The 22,316-nt window shown below is 36.2% G+C and overlaps 2 protein-coding genes across 4 annotated transcripts; both read right to left on the bottom strand.

The window, feature by feature from the left end:
* Nucleotides 1–5,303: 5,303 nt before the first annotated feature.
* Nucleotides 5,304–6,755, bottom strand: LOC127946784 (laminin subunit beta-1-like). Of its 2 annotated transcripts, none has more exons than XM_052543544.1 (4): nucleotides 6,403–6,755; nucleotides 5,920–6,132; nucleotides 5,689–5,812; nucleotides 5,304–5,495 (listed from the first exon to the last, which is right to left on the bottom strand). In XM_052543544.1, the coding sequence occupies exons 1-4, from the start codon at nucleotides 6,453–6,455 to the stop codon at nucleotides 5,415–5,417; spliced, it is 471 nt and encodes a 156-aa protein (XP_052399504.1). In that variant the 5' UTR covers nucleotides 6,456–6,755; the 3' UTR covers nucleotides 5,304–5,414. The 2 variants fall into 2 exon arrangements, with proteins under 2 accessions (XP_052399504.1, XP_052399505.1); XM_052543545.1 differs by having other exon boundaries at nucleotides 5,689–5,865; nucleotides 5,991–6,132.
* Nucleotides 6,756–8,669: 1,914 nt separating this feature from the next.
* LOC127946785 (laminin subunit beta-4-like) lies at nucleotides 8,670–18,523 on the bottom strand. 2 transcript variants are annotated; one of them, XM_052543546.1, is made up of 3 exons: nucleotides 18,340–18,523; nucleotides 16,331–16,519; nucleotides 15,946–16,239 (listed from the first exon to the last, which is right to left on the bottom strand). In XM_052543546.1, the coding sequence occupies exons 1-3, from the start codon at nucleotides 18,424–18,426 to the stop codon at nucleotides 16,135–16,137; spliced, it is 381 nt and encodes a 126-aa protein (XP_052399506.1). In that variant the 5' UTR covers nucleotides 18,427–18,523; the 3' UTR covers nucleotides 15,946–16,134. The 2 variants fall into 2 exon arrangements, 1 of the variants encoding a protein (XP_052399506.1); XR_008151165.1 differs by lacking the exons at nucleotides 15,946–16,239; nucleotides 16,331–16,519 and adding an exon at nucleotides 8,670–8,900.
* Between the last annotated feature and the right edge of the window lie 3,793 nt (nucleotides 18,524–22,316).

Genomic DNA, 22,316 nt, shown 5'->3' with positions numbered 1-22,316 from the left:
AGGTAAGTAAGAGTTGTAGACTAAAGTTCCAAATTCAGGTATTTCAGGTATTTCAAGTACAGGTAATTTGTAGACTAAAGGTAAGAGTTGTAGACTTAAGGTGCAAGTTTAAGAGTACAGGAAAGGGGCCGGATTCACTAAAAACTTCTTAAGAAATAAATTAAGACATTTCTTAAGATAAAATCCACAAAGTTCGTAAGAATGTTCTTAAGTGCAATTCTTGAAAAATTCTTAATGAGTTCTCAAATATATTCTCAAGAACATCTTAATTTTTTTCTTAAAAAGAAAATAACGGCCATTATCTGAATGAACACATGAGGCACTGCTAAACTCACACTATTGTGTCCTTGCGCTTCTGGTAGATTACCCTAATAATCATAATAAGCAAGCAACATAGACTGTTTATTTTTGTCGCGACTTTGACTGGAGCTCAGCTTCATGTTTTTAATGCGGCCTGTTTTTGAACAATTATTGTTAAAATAGCCTGTCTCAAGCTGCAGTGATACGTTTCATTCAGTTTGTGCTGTTTTTGCGCTTTCATCTGAGTGAGCGCTTCCGTTATGTGAGCCCACGCTTCTACAGCAAATGCGTTCTCAAGAATTTGAATTCTTCTTAGGTTTTGTCTTAAGAACAATCTTAAGAAAAAAGATAATAACATATTTAAGATTATTTGGGGAATACAAAATGTTCTTAAAATTTTTCTTAAGTTAGAAAATAAGAAGAAATTGGCAGTTAAGGAGAATTTTATTCTTAAATATGTTTTGTGAATCCAGCCCAAGAGTTTTAGACTTATGGTAAGATTTCAGGTAGGTCCTGTGAAATACAGGTAAGAGTTGTAGAATAAAGGTAAGTGCTGTAGAGTACAGGAAAGTCCTGTAGAATACAGGTAAGCGTTATAATGAACAGGTAAGAGTTGTAGCCTAAAGTTAACAGGTGCAGACTAAAGGTAAGCATTGTAGACTACAGATAAGAGTTCAGGTAGGTCCTGTGAAATACAGGTAAGAGCTGTAGAATAAAGGTAAGTGCAGTAGAGTACAGGAAAGTCCTGTAGAATACAGGTAAGAGTTAAAATGTACAGGTAAGAGTTGTAGCCTAAAGTTAACAGGTGCAGAGTAAAGGTAAGAATTGTAGTCTAAAGTGAACAGGTGCACACTAAAGGTAAGAGTTCAGGTAGGCCATGTGAAATACAGGTAAGATTTCAGGTAGGCCATGTGAAATAAGGGTAAGAGTTGTAGACTAAAGTTAACAGGTGCAGACTAAATGTAAGAGATGTAGACTAAGTTTACAGGTGCAGACTAAAGGCAAGAGTTCAGGTAGGTCCCGTGAAATACAGGTAAGAGTTCAGGTAAGCCATGTAAAATACAGTTAAGAGTTGTAGACTAAAGAAAACAGGTGCAGACTAAATGTAAGAGATGTAGACTAAGTTTACAGGTGCATACTAAAGGCAAGAGTTCAAGAAGGTCCCTTGAAATACAGGTAAGAGTTTGGGTAGGCCATATAAAATACAGGTAAGAGTTGTAGACTAAAGAAAACAGGTGCAGACTAAATGTAAGAGTTGTAGACTAAGCTTACAGGTGCAGTCTAAAGGCAAGAGTTCAGGTAGGCCCTGTGAAATACAGATAAGACTTGTAGACTAAAGTTAACAGGTGCAGACTAAAGATAAGAGTTGTAGACTAAAGATAAGAGTTCAGGTAGGTCCTGTGAAAAACAGGTTAGAGTTGTATACTAAATTTTAAAGTGGTAAAGTACAGGTAAGAGTTGTAGACTGAGGTAAAGGTAGGAGTTGTAGACTAAAGGTACAAATTATAGAGTACAGGTAAGATTTGTAGACTAATGGTAAGATTTTAGCTAGGTCACGTGAAACACATGTAAGAGTTGTAGACTAAAGGTAAGAGATGTAAAATACAGGTAAGAGTTCTAGACTAAAGTTAACAGGCGCAGACTACAGGAAAGTTTTCAGGTAGGTCCTGTGAAATACAGGTAAGAGTTGTAGAATAAATGTAAGTGTTGTAGAGTACAGGTAAATCCTCTTTAATACAGGTAAGAGTTATAGACTAAAGTTAATAGTTGTTGACTAAAGGTAAGAGTTTTAGACTAAAGTTAACAGGTGCAGACTAAAGGTAAGAGTTTAGGTACAGGTGCATCTCAATAAAATAGAATGTTGTAGAAAAGTTCATTTATTTCACTAATTCGACTCATATTTTGTGTATTAAATAAATTAAATGCACACAGACTTAAGTAGTTTAAGTTTTTGGTTCTTTTAATTGTGATGATTTTGGCTCACATTTAACAAAACCCACCAATATCTCAATAAATTAGAATATGGTCACATGCCAATCAGCTAATTAACTCAAAACACCTGCAAAGGTTTCCTGAGCCTTCTCTCAGTTCACTAGGTTCACTAGGCTACACAATAATGGGGAAGTCTGCTACTCTAACAGTTGTCCAGAAGACAATCATTGACACCCTTCACAAGGAGGGTAAGCCAGAAACATTTATTGCCAAAGAAGCTGGCTGTTCACAGAGTGCTGTATCCCAAGCATGTTTACAGACAGTTGAGTGGAAGGAAAAATTGTGGAAGAAAAAGATGCACAGCCAACTGAGAGAACCGCAGCCTTATGAGGATTGTCAATCTAAATCAAATAACAAATTTTAGTGAACCTCACAAGGACTGAGGCTGGGGTCAAGGCATCAAGAGCCACCACACACAGATGTTTAACTCATTTAACTAAAGGTTTTGTGGAGGAATTTTCTGAGTTTGTATGGGATCTCATTATTAAATATGATCATATTCTTATATTATGAGATTTTAATGTTCTTTTATGCTGTCCCTCAAAGCTACTTACATCTGATTTCCATAATACAATAAACTCTTCTAATTTGATGCAGTGGGTCAATCACACCCCACCCACATTTTTGGTCACACCGTGGACTTAATATTTAGTCGTTTGTGCTTTCTGTAACAGAAATTAAATTAATTCAAACCTTTATTTATGATTATTTTCCCATTATTCTTAACATGTCTCTGCCCTCTATCCCCTTAAATACTGTTGATGATATTCTTGTGCCTACTCGCCTTATTTTCCTGAAGAACTTACCAAGCACTATTCTGAAATCAGTTCCTTAATTCCAATATAGACTTTAACATCTGATATAGATGGAGAAAAAAGACAAACTACAAATTTCCTTCAACATTCTTAAGGACTGCTTATCATCATACTCCTAAAGTTCTTTTCAATGTTATAAACTCTGTGTTTAATCCACCTCTTAGTGTTATCCAGCAGCTGCTTCAAGAGTTTTCCCGATCGAGTGACCGTTTTATTTCAACTAACGGTGTTGCTTACCTGTCCGTGCAGTGAGTATTGAACTCCTGTCGAATGCTGCAAGAACAGATCCAAACTCTAGGAAGATGGTCTTCAAAAGCTTATCAAAGCTACATCAGAACTAACCAGTTTCACATTAAAAAAGCAGACCAAACCCTTATTGGTCAGTAAACTATTTAATGTAATCATTTTGTGTAATATAACAATAATAATAATAATAATAAAAACTTGCCTTTTCCACTCTACGGTTGGCAAAGTTTACCCATCCAATGCCGTGAGTTTTGAGCCCCCTTCTGATGCCGGCAAGAACCTCCCGGCCACACAAACTTATATTTTCCATTCTATGCTCAGATGCCGGCAAGATTTTCCTGGCCACGCAACTTTACCTTTCAGTCTTACATCTAGAGAGGCTTACCCATTCGATGCTGTGCATATTGAGCTCCCGTTGGATGTCGGTGAGAGTCTCCCGGCTAGACAACCTTTCCTTTCCTTTTCCTTTTCCGACGCCTTGAGTCTTGACCTCCTGCCGAACGCTGTTTAAGCCATTTCAGCTATCCTCATGTCTTTCCCTCCCACCTAGCAAGGCTTACCTATTTGATATTCTGAGTCCCCCCAGTCAGGTTTTCCGGTAACACTTTAGAATAAGGTTCCATTAGTTAATGTTAGTTAACTACTTTCGTTAACATGAACTAAGCAAGAACAATCCTTCTACAGCATTTATAAGTCTTAGTTCATGTTAATTTCATCATTTACTAATGCATTATTTAAATCAAAAGTTGTGCTTGTTAAAACTAGTTAATGCACTGTGAATTACCATGAACTAACAATGAATAACTGTATTTTCATTAACGAAGATGAATAAATACAGTAATAAATGTATTATTCATTGTTTGTTCATGTTAATTAATACATTAACTAACATTAACTAATGGAACCTTATTCTAAAGTGTTACCGGTTTTCCTTTTCTGTCTCCCCACCCGGCTAGGATTACCCATCTAATGCAGTAAGTCTTAATCTCCCATCAGATGTGGGTGAGAGTAATCCCAGTTGGACTTCTATACTTGCCGCCCGCTAGAAAATTGGGAGGCTTGAGACTGTCCCAGACTGCCAGGTAAACAACAGTGTCAAGGTCCAGTAAAGTATGAAAAGCATTGTAAGAATAGTTTCTGCATTTTGCAGTGGGGTAACCCTTTAATAAAGTTTGTTAATCCCAACAATTTAAATTTACTATAACGTCTGATGAATCCTTCACTTAATGAAGTTAATCACAATTACTTAAACTCCCTATAATGTAATAAAATATACAGCATGAGCAGTGTCTGATTCTCAAGCAAACATCTCTTATGATATGGTTATTTAATGACCACATTGAGCAGCATTGTCAGAGCTACAGCCTAAGAGCCTCATCATCAAAGTACACTCTACAGCCATCTCCAGGTCCAGCACAGCACAGCACCATATCCATGATCATATTATAGCAATAAAACAAGCAATTGAAAATAAACAATGTAAATATATTTTTTTAATATAGAGTGATTCTTCCACAATACACAAGTCTCCACTTTTACTTCCATCTTTTAAGGTTTAGTAAGAATGCAGTCATGTGCTCAGATTGTATTTTATACAAACAAATTCACACTATAACAATAACACCGTTTCACATTGTATTTCTCGCTTGAGTTTATTCTGACTGAATTTTCATGGAATTTACAAGTTGGTCCAGATATCAGTAAATGAAAAGTAAAAAAATTACATATTTTACTTTACATTTTAATTGTCATCTTAAATTGAAACAATGAGCCGACTGAAATTGCAGTCTCCTAGTTCTATATCTTACATTCACTCTTTGGTCTGCTATGTTTTAAAATCCAAATGACATTCTCTTGTGGTCATAAAAGTGTGTAATACCCTTACAATATAAATGTATGGGTAAAACTGTAGCTGTAACAGATGTAAAACTCACAGAAACTTCTCAGGGATTCAACACAGAAGGTAATTTAATATATTTTCCTAATGCAGTCTGTAGTAGTGTTAAAACAGACAGATGCTGTAGACGGTGACTTTGTGACTGATCTCCTGAAGCAGTTCTTTCACAGCCTTCTCCAGATCCACCAGCTCATTTGACTTGTCCTCCAGCAGCTTCTGATATTCATCATAACCCTTCTCAAGATCTGAAAAACACCAAAATGTGGTGCCCATCATAAGTGAGAGCACTAAAAATGAAACTGGAACCAGTTGTGTGATAGTTCTTGTCTAAATTCCAATGTTTAAAATGTATTAACCCAGAAATAACAAATGCAAAAAGGTTACAAATGCAAAACCTAATACCAAAGACGACATAACATGTCCAGGTAATTCAGGCACCTTTTTGAGCTGGTCAGCCAGTGGATGGATGCTATCAGCCTCTTTCTCTGTGTTGATGGCACTGGTGGAGGTGTTGATAGCCTTTTCTTTCACTAGAGCTACATCGCTTTGTAATTTCAGGAGCCTGCGGGTGGCGTTACTCACTTTTAGCTCTGAGTCGGACGTCTCTGACTCCACCTTTTTTACAAAAGAGTCACATAAAGTGGCTTCAAATAAAACTTCCAAATGCACCATATTGATAATGTTGAAAACAAGCCTAAAATCATCCCCTTGGAACAAATGACTTGTAACCGAGACACTACCGAGACCAGCAAGTGTTGCGTTCCCTTGATGTCAGCAGTGGCCTGTTTCAGTGCCTCGGTTACTGAACTCTGAGCATGATAAGCCTCCTGCAAGGCCTCCTTTACCATCTCAGCTGTGTATTTCATATCATTCGCCTCCTTCCTGTGAAAAATAGAGAACATACAAACGTGTTGTTCAATGAACTGGTCACTAGGTGGAAATAACAACACATTCCACAGATATGGTACACTTTAGTGCATTGGTTCTCAACGAGGATGACTTAAAAATGACTTGAAATCTAAAAATTACACCACCCTATTAAGATTTTAAAAATTGTTTTGCTCTAGTATGCCGCACTTTCCCACAAAATATGTGCATTTCATAGCATTTTTGCTTTTGAAAACCATTTGTAAGGCGAGACTGAGAAAATACCTCAAGTAGTACTCAATAGCGGGCGTAGAAAAAAAATCTGATATCAATGGCATCCTTGGGACACAAGAACATAAGGGTGTTAAGGGTCTTTGAGATACTGAAGCAAATCGCTTTGTCTATTTTTTATGACACAGCTTTCATGACAAGTCTGATGCCCTACAGAGAGCATTGGCTTCATATGCTGTCCAGATGTTCAGAGCTGCTTTGGGACATTTTCTCTTAATTAAAAGTCTAATAAAGCAATTTGGCTCCTTTGAGGCTAATTAATTGAGGCCTTAATCAACTATGACTAGATGCCGATAGTATGTATATTTAGATATTAAGTTCAAAAACTCCAACGCCTTTCGGCTACATGCCTTCTTCTGGGAGTTAAACAGATCTCAAACAAACAAAGTTTCTTATGAACTAACAGTCCACCAATCAGAAGTCTCCATCTGTCAACTGTGGTGCTAAGGTTACAATTGTTAGTACACACAAGAGACAGCAGATGTCATCATTTCCACTTCTTAACAAATCAATTAAGTACATACAAAAACTAACTTCATGAAAGGACCATACCTGTACCCAACACGGTGACCCATAAAAGTAAAAATTTTATTTAAAGCATAGTGTATAAATTTCAAACCACCATAGGACAACAGAACATCAAAAATATACACTAAGGTCAAGTTCCTCATTCAAGCCTGGATATTTGGTACCCTGTAGGCGAAATATCCAGAAAGCTGGATTCAGCTGCCTTTGCCTATTGCCGTTTCTTAAGGACAAAGGAATGTGGTCAATCCCACAGACCCGTAAGGTGGATTGGTCACTATTGTGATGTTCCATATAGTGTCTTGCCAATGGATAGTTGGTGTTTCCTGTGCGAATTGCGTATTTGTGTTCAGCCAGTCTGTCCAATAAACGCCACTTAGTTCTTCCTACATAAAAGACTTCACACATAGGACATTCCAATCTATAAATGACAAAGGTAGTTTGGCAGTTTATAAAATGGTTAATAGTGAATTCCTTTTGAGAACCAACATCATGAAAAATTTGGGTTTGTCTTACATTAGCACAATGGTTGCAGTGATGGCATTTGTAAAAACCTCTGGGCCTAGGGGCTAACCATGTTTGTTTTACTTCTGGTTTAAGATAACTGTGAACCAGTCTATCTTGTATGGTGGGACATCTTCTAAAACTAATGAGAGGTGGTTCAGGGAAGACCAGACTTAATACCTCATCACTTTCAATAATTCCCCAGTTTTTTTGTATGATTTGCCTTATCTGTTCAGCCTCTGTACTAGTGACAAAAACAGACCTCTCTTTTGTTAGTTTCGGTGTATTTCTTTGTAGTAATGATGCCCTATCTATATGTTTGGCTCTGGTGTAAGCTTTTGGAGAGTGGAGCTTCTATATCCCCTTTCCTTAAATCGTGCCATCATCTCTAGTGACTTACTCTCAAAAACATGATCTTGGTCACAGAACCTCTTCACTCTCTGGAACTGCCCATATGGGACATTCTCTTGAAGCCAATTTGGATGGAAACTCTTGGCATGTAAAATTGTGTTTCTGCCTGTCGGTTTTCTATACACTGATGTATGCAAGATTCCTTGGAAAGACACAATTTAATAATTAAATGCTGTCTGACCCAAAAAGAAAGAAAAAAAAAAAAGTTCAGTCCAGTACCTTTTTAAGTTGTAACAATTATCTCAAAATATGGCTGAATCAATCTGACTATTAGGTTTCTCCAAGAAGTTGTTTTAATAATCAGGTAGAAATCTATTTATTGGTTAACTAACTGCACTTTTTTTCTTTTCTTTAAAAAAAAAAAAAAAAAAATCATTTTAAACTTTATCTATTTCATTACTTTCCCCCTTTATGTTGACCCAATGAAGATTAAATTAAAATCGACAAAGTGTGTCTTTTTGAATGATTCATTTGAAAACCTGGCTCATAAGAATCATTGAGAACAACAAAAATATGTTTTTATTTTATTTTATAATTTTTTTTTTTTTGCAGCACAAACTCATTTAACTCAAAACAATGGGAACAATGATGCATGTTTTTAAATTTTACTCTTGCGACCTCTTGTGGACAGTCAGGATTATGTATTACCTCATTCTCACACATAAGATTGACTCATTTGCTTGAAAATATACTATAAATGAAATAATAAAAAAAAAAAAAAGAACAGAACCAGAATGCGGTCGTTAAGTATTTCTGGGGCTTGATGAGAACCAATTCGTAACACTGGATTGTAAACAAAAAATCAGAAAGCCCATAAACGATCAGGATAAAAGGACTGCATTTATCCAATAATCCTAATCTGCCTTCGGCATCCTCCCATCAGAAACATTAAAAATGCTTCCTTTAATTTTGAGGATGAGAAGCTCTTGCTGGCTTAAATAGAGCACAGATTGTATTGATCCACTTTGTTAACAATAAAGTTCCTCAAGTCATCTGCCTCCTTCTGGATTGCCTCCAATTCTTTCATCCTTTCCTCTTTTCTTTCCTCCAGTCTGAAACAACAAGAATAAAGATGAATTTACCTTTTGCTGACATGAAATTAACACCTATAGAAATCTAGAATAATGTTAAATCCAGATGCACACTGCTTCTTAAGATACTGTACCTTAAATTTCCTTCATTTTACTTTCCAGATTTTAGTGAGTGTTTCTGGCTCCACTGGGTTTGTGGTGTTTTTCAGTCATTCATAAGCCTCTTCATTAACATTCTGGTTTGTGCTATTCAGTTTTAGATTTAGTTGATCAGAAAAGCATTTCACATGAGCAGGTTAAACATGCTAACTAAAACATATTTCAGTTACTATTAGTGCACTTTTAAACAGTATCCATGTTTCTACATCCAACATACTGCTTATTTAAATAATGTCCTCTATCATGTCCTTGATCTCATCAGGGGATTTGGGCAACTGAATGGATAACACAGCTTTGGCCAGTTTCTCAATGTCCTCTGGCTTCACCTGCTCATCTGTTAAGGTACAAAACTCAACCGAACTCACATTTTACAGTGTACATTTAATTTGATTCATCTCTCACATCACACTTAGCGAACATTTAGCAAAACGAAGACGGGCTGAAAAAATGGCAAACTGTCTGAAGGTAGGTGGCTTATGGAGAAGCAGTGCTTAGTGTTTATGGAAAAGCAGAAATATAGCAAGTGGGACACAAGGGAAGCTGTGCACAACTTTCTGTTTCTGACACCCACTTTTCATGGAGAAGAAAGGAAGTCAAACAACACGTTTTCAAACAGCGGTCAGATTTTTGTTGTCGCTACGATTTTCATTAAACAAAACTAAATACAAAAGTACAGAGACAAGGCTCTGGATTTGTCCTCTATTATTCACTGTTGCTTAGCAAAATAGATGTGTGTAGATGTAAATGTAGATGTATGTAACGGCAGGGGCTTTGGCCATGTGAACAAAACCGCAAATCTTATTGGTTGGCCAGCTTTTGTGCTTTTTTCACAGTGTGATGTATTCACAGAGAAATATTTTTTGGTGAAACACAAGGTTAGCCCAAGTGTGAAGTTAAATTTCAATCTGTTCCTCAATTCAACATGCTTGAGAACTACTTTTACGCTACATTTGTCATTGACACTAGTCACTGCCTTCTTTTGTCGTATGAAAAAGAGAAGCTTGGACCTTTGATTTTGTGCTTCACAAAATGAAAACACTACTGATTTGCCTGAGAGTGACCGGAGATGAGGAGACGAAATAACTATCCAGTTTCTTTCCTGACTGGATATGATCAAAGACCAGGCAAACCAGTCTCTAGAAGGTTCTTAGTGTCAATCTTTTCCTTCTCATATTTGTTCTTAGTCTGAGGTCAAGTCCTCAGCATTGATCTTTGCTGTAATAATTCATTTTTGAGGTGCTCATAAGCTGTAAAAAGAAAACAAAATGAAGCTTAACTTTTACCTTTTAAAGATTAAACGATACAAAAGTTGTTGTGGCTTCTTTTCAAAGGAAACAAACTAAAGTTCCTCTGGAGACCCCAATATAGACACTTTGAAAGCAATATTTACTATGAAGTATATGCATTAACATGATAAAGTAGGAAGGTACTGGTTTGTTTTTGATGTGCCTTAGCATCAGCTTCCTTGAGTTTACTGCACAGATCAGTAATGTTTCTTCTCGGTCATCTCCACCAGTTTGGAGGCATTGAGGCTTATGGGTAAACTCCCCGTACAGGCCGGCTGCCCGCCCACATATCCCACACAAAGCTCCACCACATTTTGCCTTCTCACATTCTGCATCACCTGAAGCCCCACAGACCTACAGCAGGGAAAAAAATGGCACAAAATCTCTCAACAGTCTGTTGAAATCAAGGCAGATATAATCTTGAATCTTGAGATATTGTTGATGTCAGTATTGAGCAGTATGGTTGGATCAATGTTTGGGTCAATGGTCTCAGTTTTGTTCCTGAGGTGTGAGTAGACAGAAATGTAAGAGATAAAAGTGGTCACTGTACAAGACTACTGTAATCATTCATTCCAGTTGTATTGGACTTAACAAGACAACAGCTTTGTGTACGTATAAGGGGGCAATTAATTATGCACATAACCAATTAGATTAGTTATTTCAAACAAATACTAACACTTTTTTCATCCTCTACTGTTAGTGTTATCTGTATGCACCAATGGTCTGAGAGTAACGCAAATCCAGTGGTCTGTATGTATGTGCTGTACATGTGGAAGAATGGACAATAAAGCTGACTTGACTTGACTATGAATTATCAACTTATGAATATTTGCCATGTCCTAAAATAGTCATTATTTCTTCTATAATATAATTTCCTTATTTATGTTTTCTTTGTTTTTGCACAGTGGTTACACTTTATCAGGCAAGGCGCCAGAATGTTTTCTCTACCAGTGCAAACAGGGTGCTAGACCAATATGTAGGGGTGTTAAGAAAATAAATGATATCGATGACGTCAGAGGTACTTCATAAAGAAATGATGCTAAACTGGGTTTAAAAATGTGAAATTCTGAATTATAAATTCTTACATGGCTATAGGCCCCCTAGCCCTGGTGTAGCACTTTCACTGCACCATATATATCTGCTGTCAAAATTAATGCATGCAATAAATTTTTTCGGTTTTAATACATTACAAATATATCACAACTGCTGCTTCTGTCTCCTTTTCTTGATAAGAATTGTGTTTATTCATATGCAGAATGTCTTTACAACCACATCAAATGGGAAACTTTAAGCACTCCAACTTTTGTACATACATGAGAATCTCTCACTGTTCGGCGAAATTCGACATTTTGAAACCAAAATAGGTGACCTACGTGAATTGTGTAGATTCGAGGAGAAAATGTTTTTTTTTTTTTTTTTCAGATGCGTAAAGCCTATCAATAAAAAGAGACTGAAAATCGACACCAAAAAAGATTCCCGCTTGATCCCCCTTCCACTCCCGCCATTTGACTAATGAACAGGAAGGCTACAGTAATCGTAATAATAATAATTAGTAATCATTTTTGACTCATGACTGAAGTTAAGTTTCTCCAGCTCTTCCCAGGTTGGCATAAAAAGCATCTCAAAATGCATCAGATTGATGCTTTAAATTATGGAATACTTACATTTTTCTTATGAGCATGCCCCGGACCCCCCTAGAGGGGTAATATCCTTCTCACCTTTTTCACACCTGACACGTTTTCATGGCCGTTTGTAGCTTTAAAGGTGCTGTAGGGAACTTTTGTAAAAAAAAATATTTTTTACATATTTATTAAACCTGTCATTATGTCCTGACAGTAGAATATGAGACAGATAATCTGTGAAAAAAATCAAGCTCCTCTGGCTCCTCCCAGTGGTCCTATTGCCATTTGCAGAAAGTCATGCGCTCCCGGTAAAAAACAACCAATCAGAGCTGCAGTCCATAACTTTGTTTGTGTTTAAAATGTAGAAAAATGTATATAATAAGCGAGTACACCATGAATCCATTTTCCAAACCGTGTTTTTAGCTTGTCCTGAATCACTAGGGTGCACCTATAATAAGTGTTTATATTCTGACTATTTTAGATTGCTTCGGGGGTACCGCGGCGGAGTAACCCAGTACCTTTGTGATTCTTCATAGACATAAACAGAGAGAAGTAGTTCCGGCTACAAAGTCCTTCCGCAAGATGCAAGCAGTTCTGTTTATTAACCGCTAGAGCGTCAAAAGTTACCTACCGCAGCTTTAAGGATTTATCTATATTTAATTAAGAATTTAGCATTTGATAACATCATTCAATTTCTATATATTTTCTACTGTATTTGCTGAAGCGTATAAAGGTAGCTAAATATGACATTTATTATAATGGGTTTATGTGAAGGTCGGTTTAAATTCACTAAAATCAAAATATTTTTTTTTTTAAATTTTATTAAATGTTAAAATTGATACCTTTCAATTATCCTGAAATGTTGAATTGGATTTTCACAAACAAACGTCTCTAGGGATTACAGAGAATTGTCGGAAAAGAGAAAATATCCAGTGAGCGGCAGTGGTGTGGACGAAAATGCCAGGTTGATGTCAGAGGTCAGAGGAGAATGGGCAGACTGGTTAGAGATGATAGAAAGCAACAGTAACTCATAATAATATAAATAATCACTCATTACAACCAAGGTAAGCAGAATACCATCTCTGAATGCACAACATGCCGAACCCTGAATCAGATGAGCCACAGCAGCAGAAGACCACACCAAGTGCCGCTCCTGTCAGATAAGAACATGAAACGGAGGCTACAATTCACACAGGCTCAACAAAATGGACAATAGAAGATTGTAAAACATTGCCTGGTCTGATGAGTCTCAATTACTGTTCCGACATTCAGATGGTAGGGTCAAAACTTGGCGTAAAGAACATGAAAGCATGAATTCTTCCTGGTGGTGGTTTAATGGTGTGAGGGTTATTATCTTGGAACACTTTGGGCCCCTTAGTACCAATTAAGCATTGTTTAAACGCCACAGCCTGCCTGAGTATTGTTGCTGACCATGTCCTTCCCTTTATGACTACAGTGTACACATCTTCTGATGGCTACATGGATAATGTACCATGTCACACAGCTCAAATCATCTCAGACTGGTTTCTTGAACATGACAATGAGTTCACTTTACACAAATGGCCTCCACAGTCACCAGATCTCAATCCAATAGAGCAGCTTTGGGATTTGGAGCAACAGGAGATTCACATCATGGATGTGCAGACGACAAATCTGCAGAAACTGCATGATCTTATCATGTCAATATGGACCAAATTCTTTGAGGAATGTTTCCAACACCTTGTTGAATCACTGCCACGAAGAATTAAGGCAGTTCTGAAGGCAAAAGAGGGCCCAACCCAGCACTAGCCAGGTGTACCTAATAAAGTGGTCAGTGAGTGTGTGTATATATATATATATATATATATATATATATATATATATATATGTGTGTGTGTGTGTGTGTGTGTGTGTGTGTGTGTGTGTGTGTGTGTGTGTGTGTGTGTGAATAAATACATTTGGAATTAAAAAACATCATCTCATTGACCCAGAAATATTATAGTATGCCAGTAAAAAAAAAAAAATTACCTAATGCGTTCCAAGAGCTCTTCTAGTTTTGCAAGCTCATCCTTGGCGGTCATGTTAGCCAGACTCTGCAACTTCTCCAACAAATTTTTGAAGTGTTGTAGTTCTTATCTAGGCCGATTGTCTTCACAACATGGCATCATAGTTTCTATCTTCTTAATATCTAGTCTAACATCTGAGACAATTTTTTTTCCCAGAGGAGGTAGCAGGCATAGTAGGGTTAACAAGCAGGAAAGTGTGTGTCATGACCTGGAACACAGTCATTATAGAAAAGGCCCATCACCCCTGGTCACTGGATCACACAAACCACAGTCCACTTGTAACAGTTCCACTATTACAGAATGTAATTTTCCTCCCGGCCACTAGGGTCACCGGGGAGAATGTTGTCGCTAGGACATGGTTTCTTGTAAGTGAGGGGGAGAAGAAGAGGGGTAAGGGGAAATTGACAGGGGTAAAGGAGAGAGGGTGATTTCCATGTGAGAGGGCCTTCCATTAATGACCTGTAATCAAGTTAAGTGAATTTATTGTAGGCTTGACTGATGATGTTTTGACATATTGCTAAACGTTGAATGAGTGATATGCTCTTTGTTCGAAGTCTGTAGAAAACGCCTGCAGGAATAAGTAATGTGGATACTTAAATGACTGAAAGGACTGTTGGTGAAAGGATGAGTGGTATTTAAACAAATGGGAAATACTTGAATACTACTATTGTGTCCATCCGAGTTTGAAACAAGTGGCTTATGATTGTTAAAGTACAGTGTATTCTGCTTTCGTTTGGGGTTTTGTTTTCAGTGTTTTGTTAATTCATGTCTATTTGGGGGGGGGGGGGGGGTTTCATTTTCACTCTGTTATTTAGTCATATGTATGAGTAAGTCATCTGGTTCATTCATTCTAAAGATTCTGAAGGTGTGATTTTAACAGAGATTTTCCATAGGTAGAAGTATCTTCTGTGTAGCCCTTTACCGGAGTATAGCGTGGAAGTGGTTACACACGGAGCCATCGAGATCACATTCACAAGTTGGATGTAGAATAGAAACAAAATGGGAAACATCCAAGTAGCATTTCTACCTGAATGGAAATATTATAGGGAAAGGGAATAATTAGAGGGAAACAATGAAAAACATACAGTATAATAATTCCTTAGTACGTCTAGAGTATTTTATTGTTCACATGATCACTCACGTACAGTGGCATATGGCTTTTCATTGCTACACCCAGTGTCTTAATGAGTGCCTCCAGCCATTTGAATCATCTTTTGTGGTTTAAACTGTCAATAATCTGGCAAAGTGGTGTTTACATCTGCAAACATCTGAATCTGTTTTTTCCACCTGGATGCCATGGTGCATCATAGTAGAAGTCTTGACAATGCTCACAGTTGTATCCTGAAGTATTGTGTTGGGAAACACATCAACCATGCACCTTCAGCACCTGACCTAACCCTAACCCTGACTCTATTCTAACCCTAACCTAACCCTGACCATTCAAAACAATTATTATAAAGCATAATTCATTTCTTTAAACAGGATCATTTCTTTAAACTTAGCTTCTAAATTAAGAATAAAAACAGGTTCCTATATTTTTTTTTACTACAATGAAGCCTGACAGACGCGGAAAAATGTGGAAGAAATTGGATCAGTTTCAAACTAACTGGAGACTTTTCATTACCTTGGTAATATGAGCACAGTAGGAGACATTAAGATATCTTCTGAAAGTGTAAAGAAGATACTTATGTGACACTATCTGGACTCAGGAGAAATGTAATGTCTCCATTAATCTCCATTTAATCTCAATGCTGTCTAGAGCAGGGTGATCAAATGGGTAATGTTTACTAGCAGGTTCGTCAGGGTGATCAGCTCTGGGGACCATAGGAAGTATTACTTGTGTAGTTTAAGGATATATGTGTAGCATATCTGTTATCGGCCGATATTAGATATTTCAATTTATCGGTATTGGACATAACATAAGTAATTATTGTCTTATCAATATCAGCTGAAATGTAAATATCAGTGGTGCATTAGTTATGATTTGGGTCCTGAAAGCTAATGAGAACTAGTGTACTATGTTATGACAAGTTTGAATATTGTACATTTTCTTAACAATGAAGTGTCTAGCCCACTATGAGCTCATTGTTTATAAATCGAGGCCTTTCAATTGTTGGACATGCCTTTAAGCACCATCCTGGCTTTACATTTTTATTAGTATTTTTTCTAAAACAACAAACAAAACATCTTCAAATGAGACGTGAACCTTGTAGAGTAGGGTTGTATGGATCATGGCTTTTAACACTACCTGGATGAAAAGCACAGTAAGGATGCACCTGAAATGAATGTTAACAAGTAATTGAAGAGGTTGGATTAATTCAGGATTGCTCTGACTATACCTCTCCATCTGTGGATGGCTCTGTCCCAGAGTAGCAACTATCACAGATAAAGTCATCGATACTGTCTGCTGGCCCTTCTGAGACGCTGGGGAATGAGTTGGCAAGGTCCTCCACAAAGTAACGGAAAACCTTCCATGTTGTCCCAAAGTCTTTTGACATCTTGACCAACATGCCAGCAGGCTGTAAACTCTGTTTAAGACCATTTGTTATAAAGTAAATTATCAAATAAAATATCAGTATATTCAAGTATTTAAATAAGTCATATGGAAAGCATTGAATGTGCCTTGAACGTCAACATCATGACTAAACTGAAACATTGATTCCAGCTACTTAACTACCACACTGCAAAGCATTATTGGAGAAATTAACTCGCTGATTTTGACTGTTTCAAGAGACCATAGTCACTTTTTTGCACATCTTTCTTTCGAAGCATGTTGGTTCAACAATATAAGATCATTAATGATGCAAGGCAGGTGATGCAGTAATACCTTTTGCTAATAAGCATTTTGAGATCAAATTAATGTCCGATTATGGCTGTAAATAACAAGCATGACATCTGAGGACTACTTCGATAGGTTTCTCTTTTCTCTTTTCTTTTGATTTTGAGATATTTGATTCAATCACAGGTGTTTTTATTTTCTTGACAAACTAAAATAGTTCCATATGTTTGTTTGAACTATGGTTTTGTGAAATGCCAAACATTGGTAGCAATGGGAACTGCAACCATAGTTGGTTAGCAATGTTTCTGGGTAATTAACCCCAGATCAGTTTTTGATCAAGATAAACTGATTCATTGTAAAATTTCTAATTGAAAACAATGATTCCTTCACAGATTGAACACGACTACTACTCTCATGAACTCACCAAGGACAGTAAAGGTGGATGGCAAGATTTTAATTGAATAAGGATTTATATTTCAGTCTGTTCTATACACAAAACCAGTGAATGGTTTCAGAAGACTTGGGTTATAGTGCACAGTCTTATAGACTGCTTTTATTGGGTTAACTTTGGAGCTTGACAGCCACAGTCTTCATTCATTAATAATATTGAGTATTGAAAAGACCCACCAGGATTATTCTTCAAAAAAAAAAAAAATCACCTTTTGTGTTCGATGGAAGAAAGCTACTATGGGTTTGGAACAACATGAGAAAATGAGCAAAAAAAGACAGAATTTCCTGAGAGAATTATTCTTTTAAAAACTTCATACAGCGAGTGAGTCGCAGAAGCTCCTGCAGTAATGTATTATTCTATGTAATTAGTGTTTCCTGGCAAACATTCATAAGGACTTTCTAAAGTAAAGCAGAATATATTCTATATATTATTGTGGTGGGCTCTTCAGATCAAGAAAAGTAGTGTAAATATACAAAATGATTGCTGAACGCCACATACCAGCTTTATCACTTGTATAGACAGGGACTGGGATATGAGGCGGGAGAAAAGGGGAATATGGAAACAGGCATAAATTAGTCTTGTGACAGAAAGGAGTTAATGACAACAGCTCAGGAAAGCACATCACAACTTGTCTGTAGTATGTATTACCCAAAGGGTCGGCCAGAGTGCTGTCAATCCACACTGAAAAAGGAAAAAAAAAGCATGCGGTCTCTTTTTAATCTCAGTGTGAGTGCTGAAAAGAGACGACTTTGGGATGGAACTGAGTTCTAGGTAGTTTGGATTGGGAAGATGTTATGCAAATATGTCTGAGAAAAGTGTACTCGGAGTCCTGAGGGAAATGTATATGCTTGAAGGTTCAAGGACTTGAACCCCTAAGGAATTTAAAGACTTGAATTTGTGTTATTTTTTATTTTTTTTATATATGTTTCTCTGAGTTTCAAAGTGATATGTAGCAGCAAAATCCAGATACAAGTCTTTCCTGCAAGCCCAGCATGCAATGTTCTAGGAGCAACTCTTTGAATCTCCCGCATTTCTGGTTTAATACTCTGAAGACATTTATTTGTAACTGCATCAATTACATTTGGACCTCTTGAAGTGTTGCACTTTTGACAACTCACCTCTAGGTATCCCAGGATGCAATCGTTTTGTGTTCTGTAGAGTCCACAGGTTGAAGAAGCATTGAGCTGGGCGGCGCAGCCCACCATGAGCTCACTGAGGTTAGGATAACATGAACCCCCCTCACATTCATCCTGAAGGTGGGGTTGCTATTACTACAAATCACAATAGTTTAGTTATATCAGTTTTCACATTAGCTAAACTTCAAGAAGTAAAGTTAGCTGCATGTTGGTGACTCATCCTGTAATAAAAAAATCAGGCTCCAATTTCTAGACTGAGAATGCCCCTCCCCCTCAATTAACATGATGAGCAACAGAAGCAGGAAATCAGGAAACTAAAGCCTACTGGCTGTTTAAAACTGGGAGGAGCTTTGCGATATGCCACTCCCAAATTTCCTGTTTTGCACCTTCAATGTACTTTTTCTATGCCAAAAAAAATGTATGACGAATGTTACGCCTTAAATGACAAGGGAATTTATGGTAATTTCACTGTCAGCTTGCAGCGATGTCAAAGACTCACAGAAGAGCAGGAACGCTGATGTCTCAAATCTGATCAGCATAGCTGGACCTATAGGACAAACGGGTGCACAAGGAGAGAGAAAGGATGAATGAATGAATGGAAGAGGAGGAATTCGAAACAAAATAAATTAGAGAAATATGTCAAAAAAGGCCCTTGCCTCAAGGACTTTTTTTACTTCATAAAAATCAATGAAATTGTGTTCAAATTCAATATAAGATTACTAATTTTATTTGGATAGGACAGGTTATCCCATATATAAATATTGTCACTTCTTAATGAAACACACAAAACAAATACTATCTATTTTAATGAAACATGAGCATCGTCTTACATTTTATACTGACATATATTTGTGTGGATTGTTGCAAATGTTTTTTGCTCCAGATGCCTTTGTAGAAATACCTAATTTTCCACTTTCCAATATTTACCTTTATTAAAATCACTACTCATTTCTTTAGGGCTTAAACTAGTTTTAGGACAAGAATATATCAAACATCACCTTCTTTATTGCTACAAATTATTGCCCGGATGAAATTAATGCCACTGGCTGTGATAAAGATACTGATAAACACAGCGCATCTGGCCTACAACTCACAGAAATAAATTTTTACTTTTCAAAGTCAGATTTTATGATCACAGAGTCAACAGCTGTGGTAAGAAACCGCATACCAACCAAGCCAACACACTTGTCCTCCCCTCGAGGCTGTTTTTGGCATCTGTAGACATTTACAGACCCAGACAAAATGCAAATGTATCAATCAAAATCTTTGCAGCAAATCTTCGCCAAGTCTGACACGTGTTAAAGTACTGAATAAATGCACTGGACCTGTTCAATTTGTTTTATCAGTGCTATTCATTTAAGGAAATATAGACCAGCTCTTCATAAGGTGAAAATGCAAATAATCACACATCATTAATCAGATTACATATCCGACTTGCTGTGAGTATATTAGTCTTTAGACAACCGTTTTGTTGTGGTTAACTGTCTTGCAATTATTTGGCGATGGTGTTCGGAATAAGTTAAAAGGTTTGAGACATTTTTATGCAACGTGATTCTCTCATCCTTTCTTAATGCAAAGGCACTTTAGATTAACCAGCTCACACTTACATAACAAATCAAAACCAAGGAATGAAGACGTGTCTAATCTTTTGTTGAGGAAAAATTGTGTCTCTGACTCAAAGCTTAGGTTTATTTGTCACTGATATGACGAAACAGACAAATATCTGATCAGTGTTTTAATTGTAAACAAACACGGGAAAAAAAATCTATAATATGCTCAATATTGTAAATGGATATACTGTATAATGTATATTTTTCTTAGTGAACAGTACTCACTGTCTGCTATATATTATTAAAATAATTATATAATGTTTATCATAGTAATTATTAAAATGTTTTTAAATGTAATTGAAAAAGGTTATATTTCATATAAAACACGTAACTTCTTTGTAAAATTATTTATCACGTTTGCCGCCTGGATTGATTAAAAATATTCTTTAATATTTATCAAATTATTAAAATGTTATGTATTAAAATTAATTTTATATTGGATCAAATACAAAATATTTATATGTAAAATTATTTAAAAATTTACAAATTTTAAAAGGACCTAATACTAAAATAACTTCTTTGTATAATAAATAAAACTATTTATTAAATGTTTACTGACTGCTTTATATAATTAAAATAATGTTATATAATATTTATCATATTAATTATCAAAATGCGTTTTATTTTAAAATGTTATAATTAATATAATACAAAAGATCATTCCCGAATAAAAGTATAAATTATTGATTAGTTTTTCCATCTGCCTTATATGATTAAAATGTTATAAAATAATTATATTTAAATATATTACATTTTAAATGATATACTTCATGTACTACAAACTTATTTTGTCATATTAAAAATGTTATATTTGACACAATACAAAATATAAAATGTATTTATTTTGTCAATTCAAATGTATTTGTATAGCACTTTTCACTGTACAGTAATGTTTCATTAATGTTTCTATAATATTTAGTAGTAGCTTTTTAGTGTACATATTGCAGAAATGTACAGAAAAATCAATTAAAGACTATACAGACTATGAACATTATTAACAGCAATTATTGTATGATGCAATCAAACTTATAGCACAATTTGTTAGTTCTGTTTGTTGTTTTAGGTTTAGCATCATCTGAGGTCCTCTAAGGGGGTGACATCATCTCCTCTCAGGTGTTCTGGATCCAGACTGGAGCTTGTGTAAATCCTCGAATTACCATGGGATGTCAATAATACTGCACATTTGATCAGATATAACTGCAGTACAAGATGTTTTTTTTTTTCAATCTCTTTATTGGAGGATTTTATCTTAAACAATAATTAGCATAATTGATGTATAATTGGTTTGAGTTCTGCAATGAACAACACAGACATCAATGGTTTTAATGAAATGAGCACATAAAAAAAAATAAATAAATAAATAAAAACTAGGGGTGCTCCGATCACGATCGGTCGATCGTTATGCGCATCTCGTCAGTAAAGCTGGTTCTCTAATCAGCGGTTAATTCCATCAGGTGCGTGATTTCACATAGAGCAGCTGTTACTACACAGAGCCGTTGTTAATAGAGAAGATGCGCAAATCACGCTAATTTTCAGCGTTTATTGGCCCATCTTCTCAGTTAACAACGGCTCTGTGTAGTAACAGCTGCTCTATGTGAAATCACGCACCTGATGGAATTAACCGCTGATTAGAGAACCGGCTTTACTGACGAGATGCGCATTAACGATCGACCGATCGTGATCGGAGCACCCCTAATAAAAACACTAAAAAACAAGCACAGACCTGCATACCCACATTTCAAAAGCAGTTGGTTAGCAAGGCTTTAAACTTACATTTTCACAATTGTTGATCAGGCTACTCAGTTCATACTCCATGAAGGTAGTTGACCACTGATTTTATTAAACATATATATATATATATATATATATATATATATATATATATATATATATATATATATATATATATATAAAGAGTAGAATATAAAATTAAAAGGTGTCTCATACTTCAGGCAATACTTTAAGATTCTCAAAATATGTCCCAAAAGGCTGCCATTTTAAGTACAACTTCTGGACTGACCCTTTCAACTTGAATTTAACTTTTTCTAGTTTAAGAAAAAATAAAACATCCCTTAACCATTCGGCCACTGCTGGTGGAGTAGTCCAAACTAATAATATTCTACAACAGGCAAGAAGTCCTGGGTTAAAGTTAAGCTCTCATTTGGAATACGGTACCAAATATTGCAATCAGCAGACGGGGCTTAATTTGAATTTTTATGACTTTGGATAAAGTTTGAAAAACAGATGAGCAGTATTGATTTAGATGGGGGCACAACCAAAAAGTGTGTGTTAAATCAGCTGGAGAGAGGGAACTCCCGTCCGTTCCTGGATATATATCTGCTGACCTGG

Source organism: Carassius gibelio, chromosome A25 (assembly GCF_023724105.1).
Source record: "Carassius gibelio isolate Cgi1373 ecotype wild population from Czech Republic chromosome A25, carGib1.2-hapl.c, whole genome shotgun sequence".
Taxonomy (NCBI): Eukaryota; Metazoa; Chordata; class Actinopteri; order Cypriniformes; family Cyprinidae; genus Carassius; species Carassius gibelio.
This window is presented reverse-complemented; position numbering and strand designations above follow the sequence as displayed.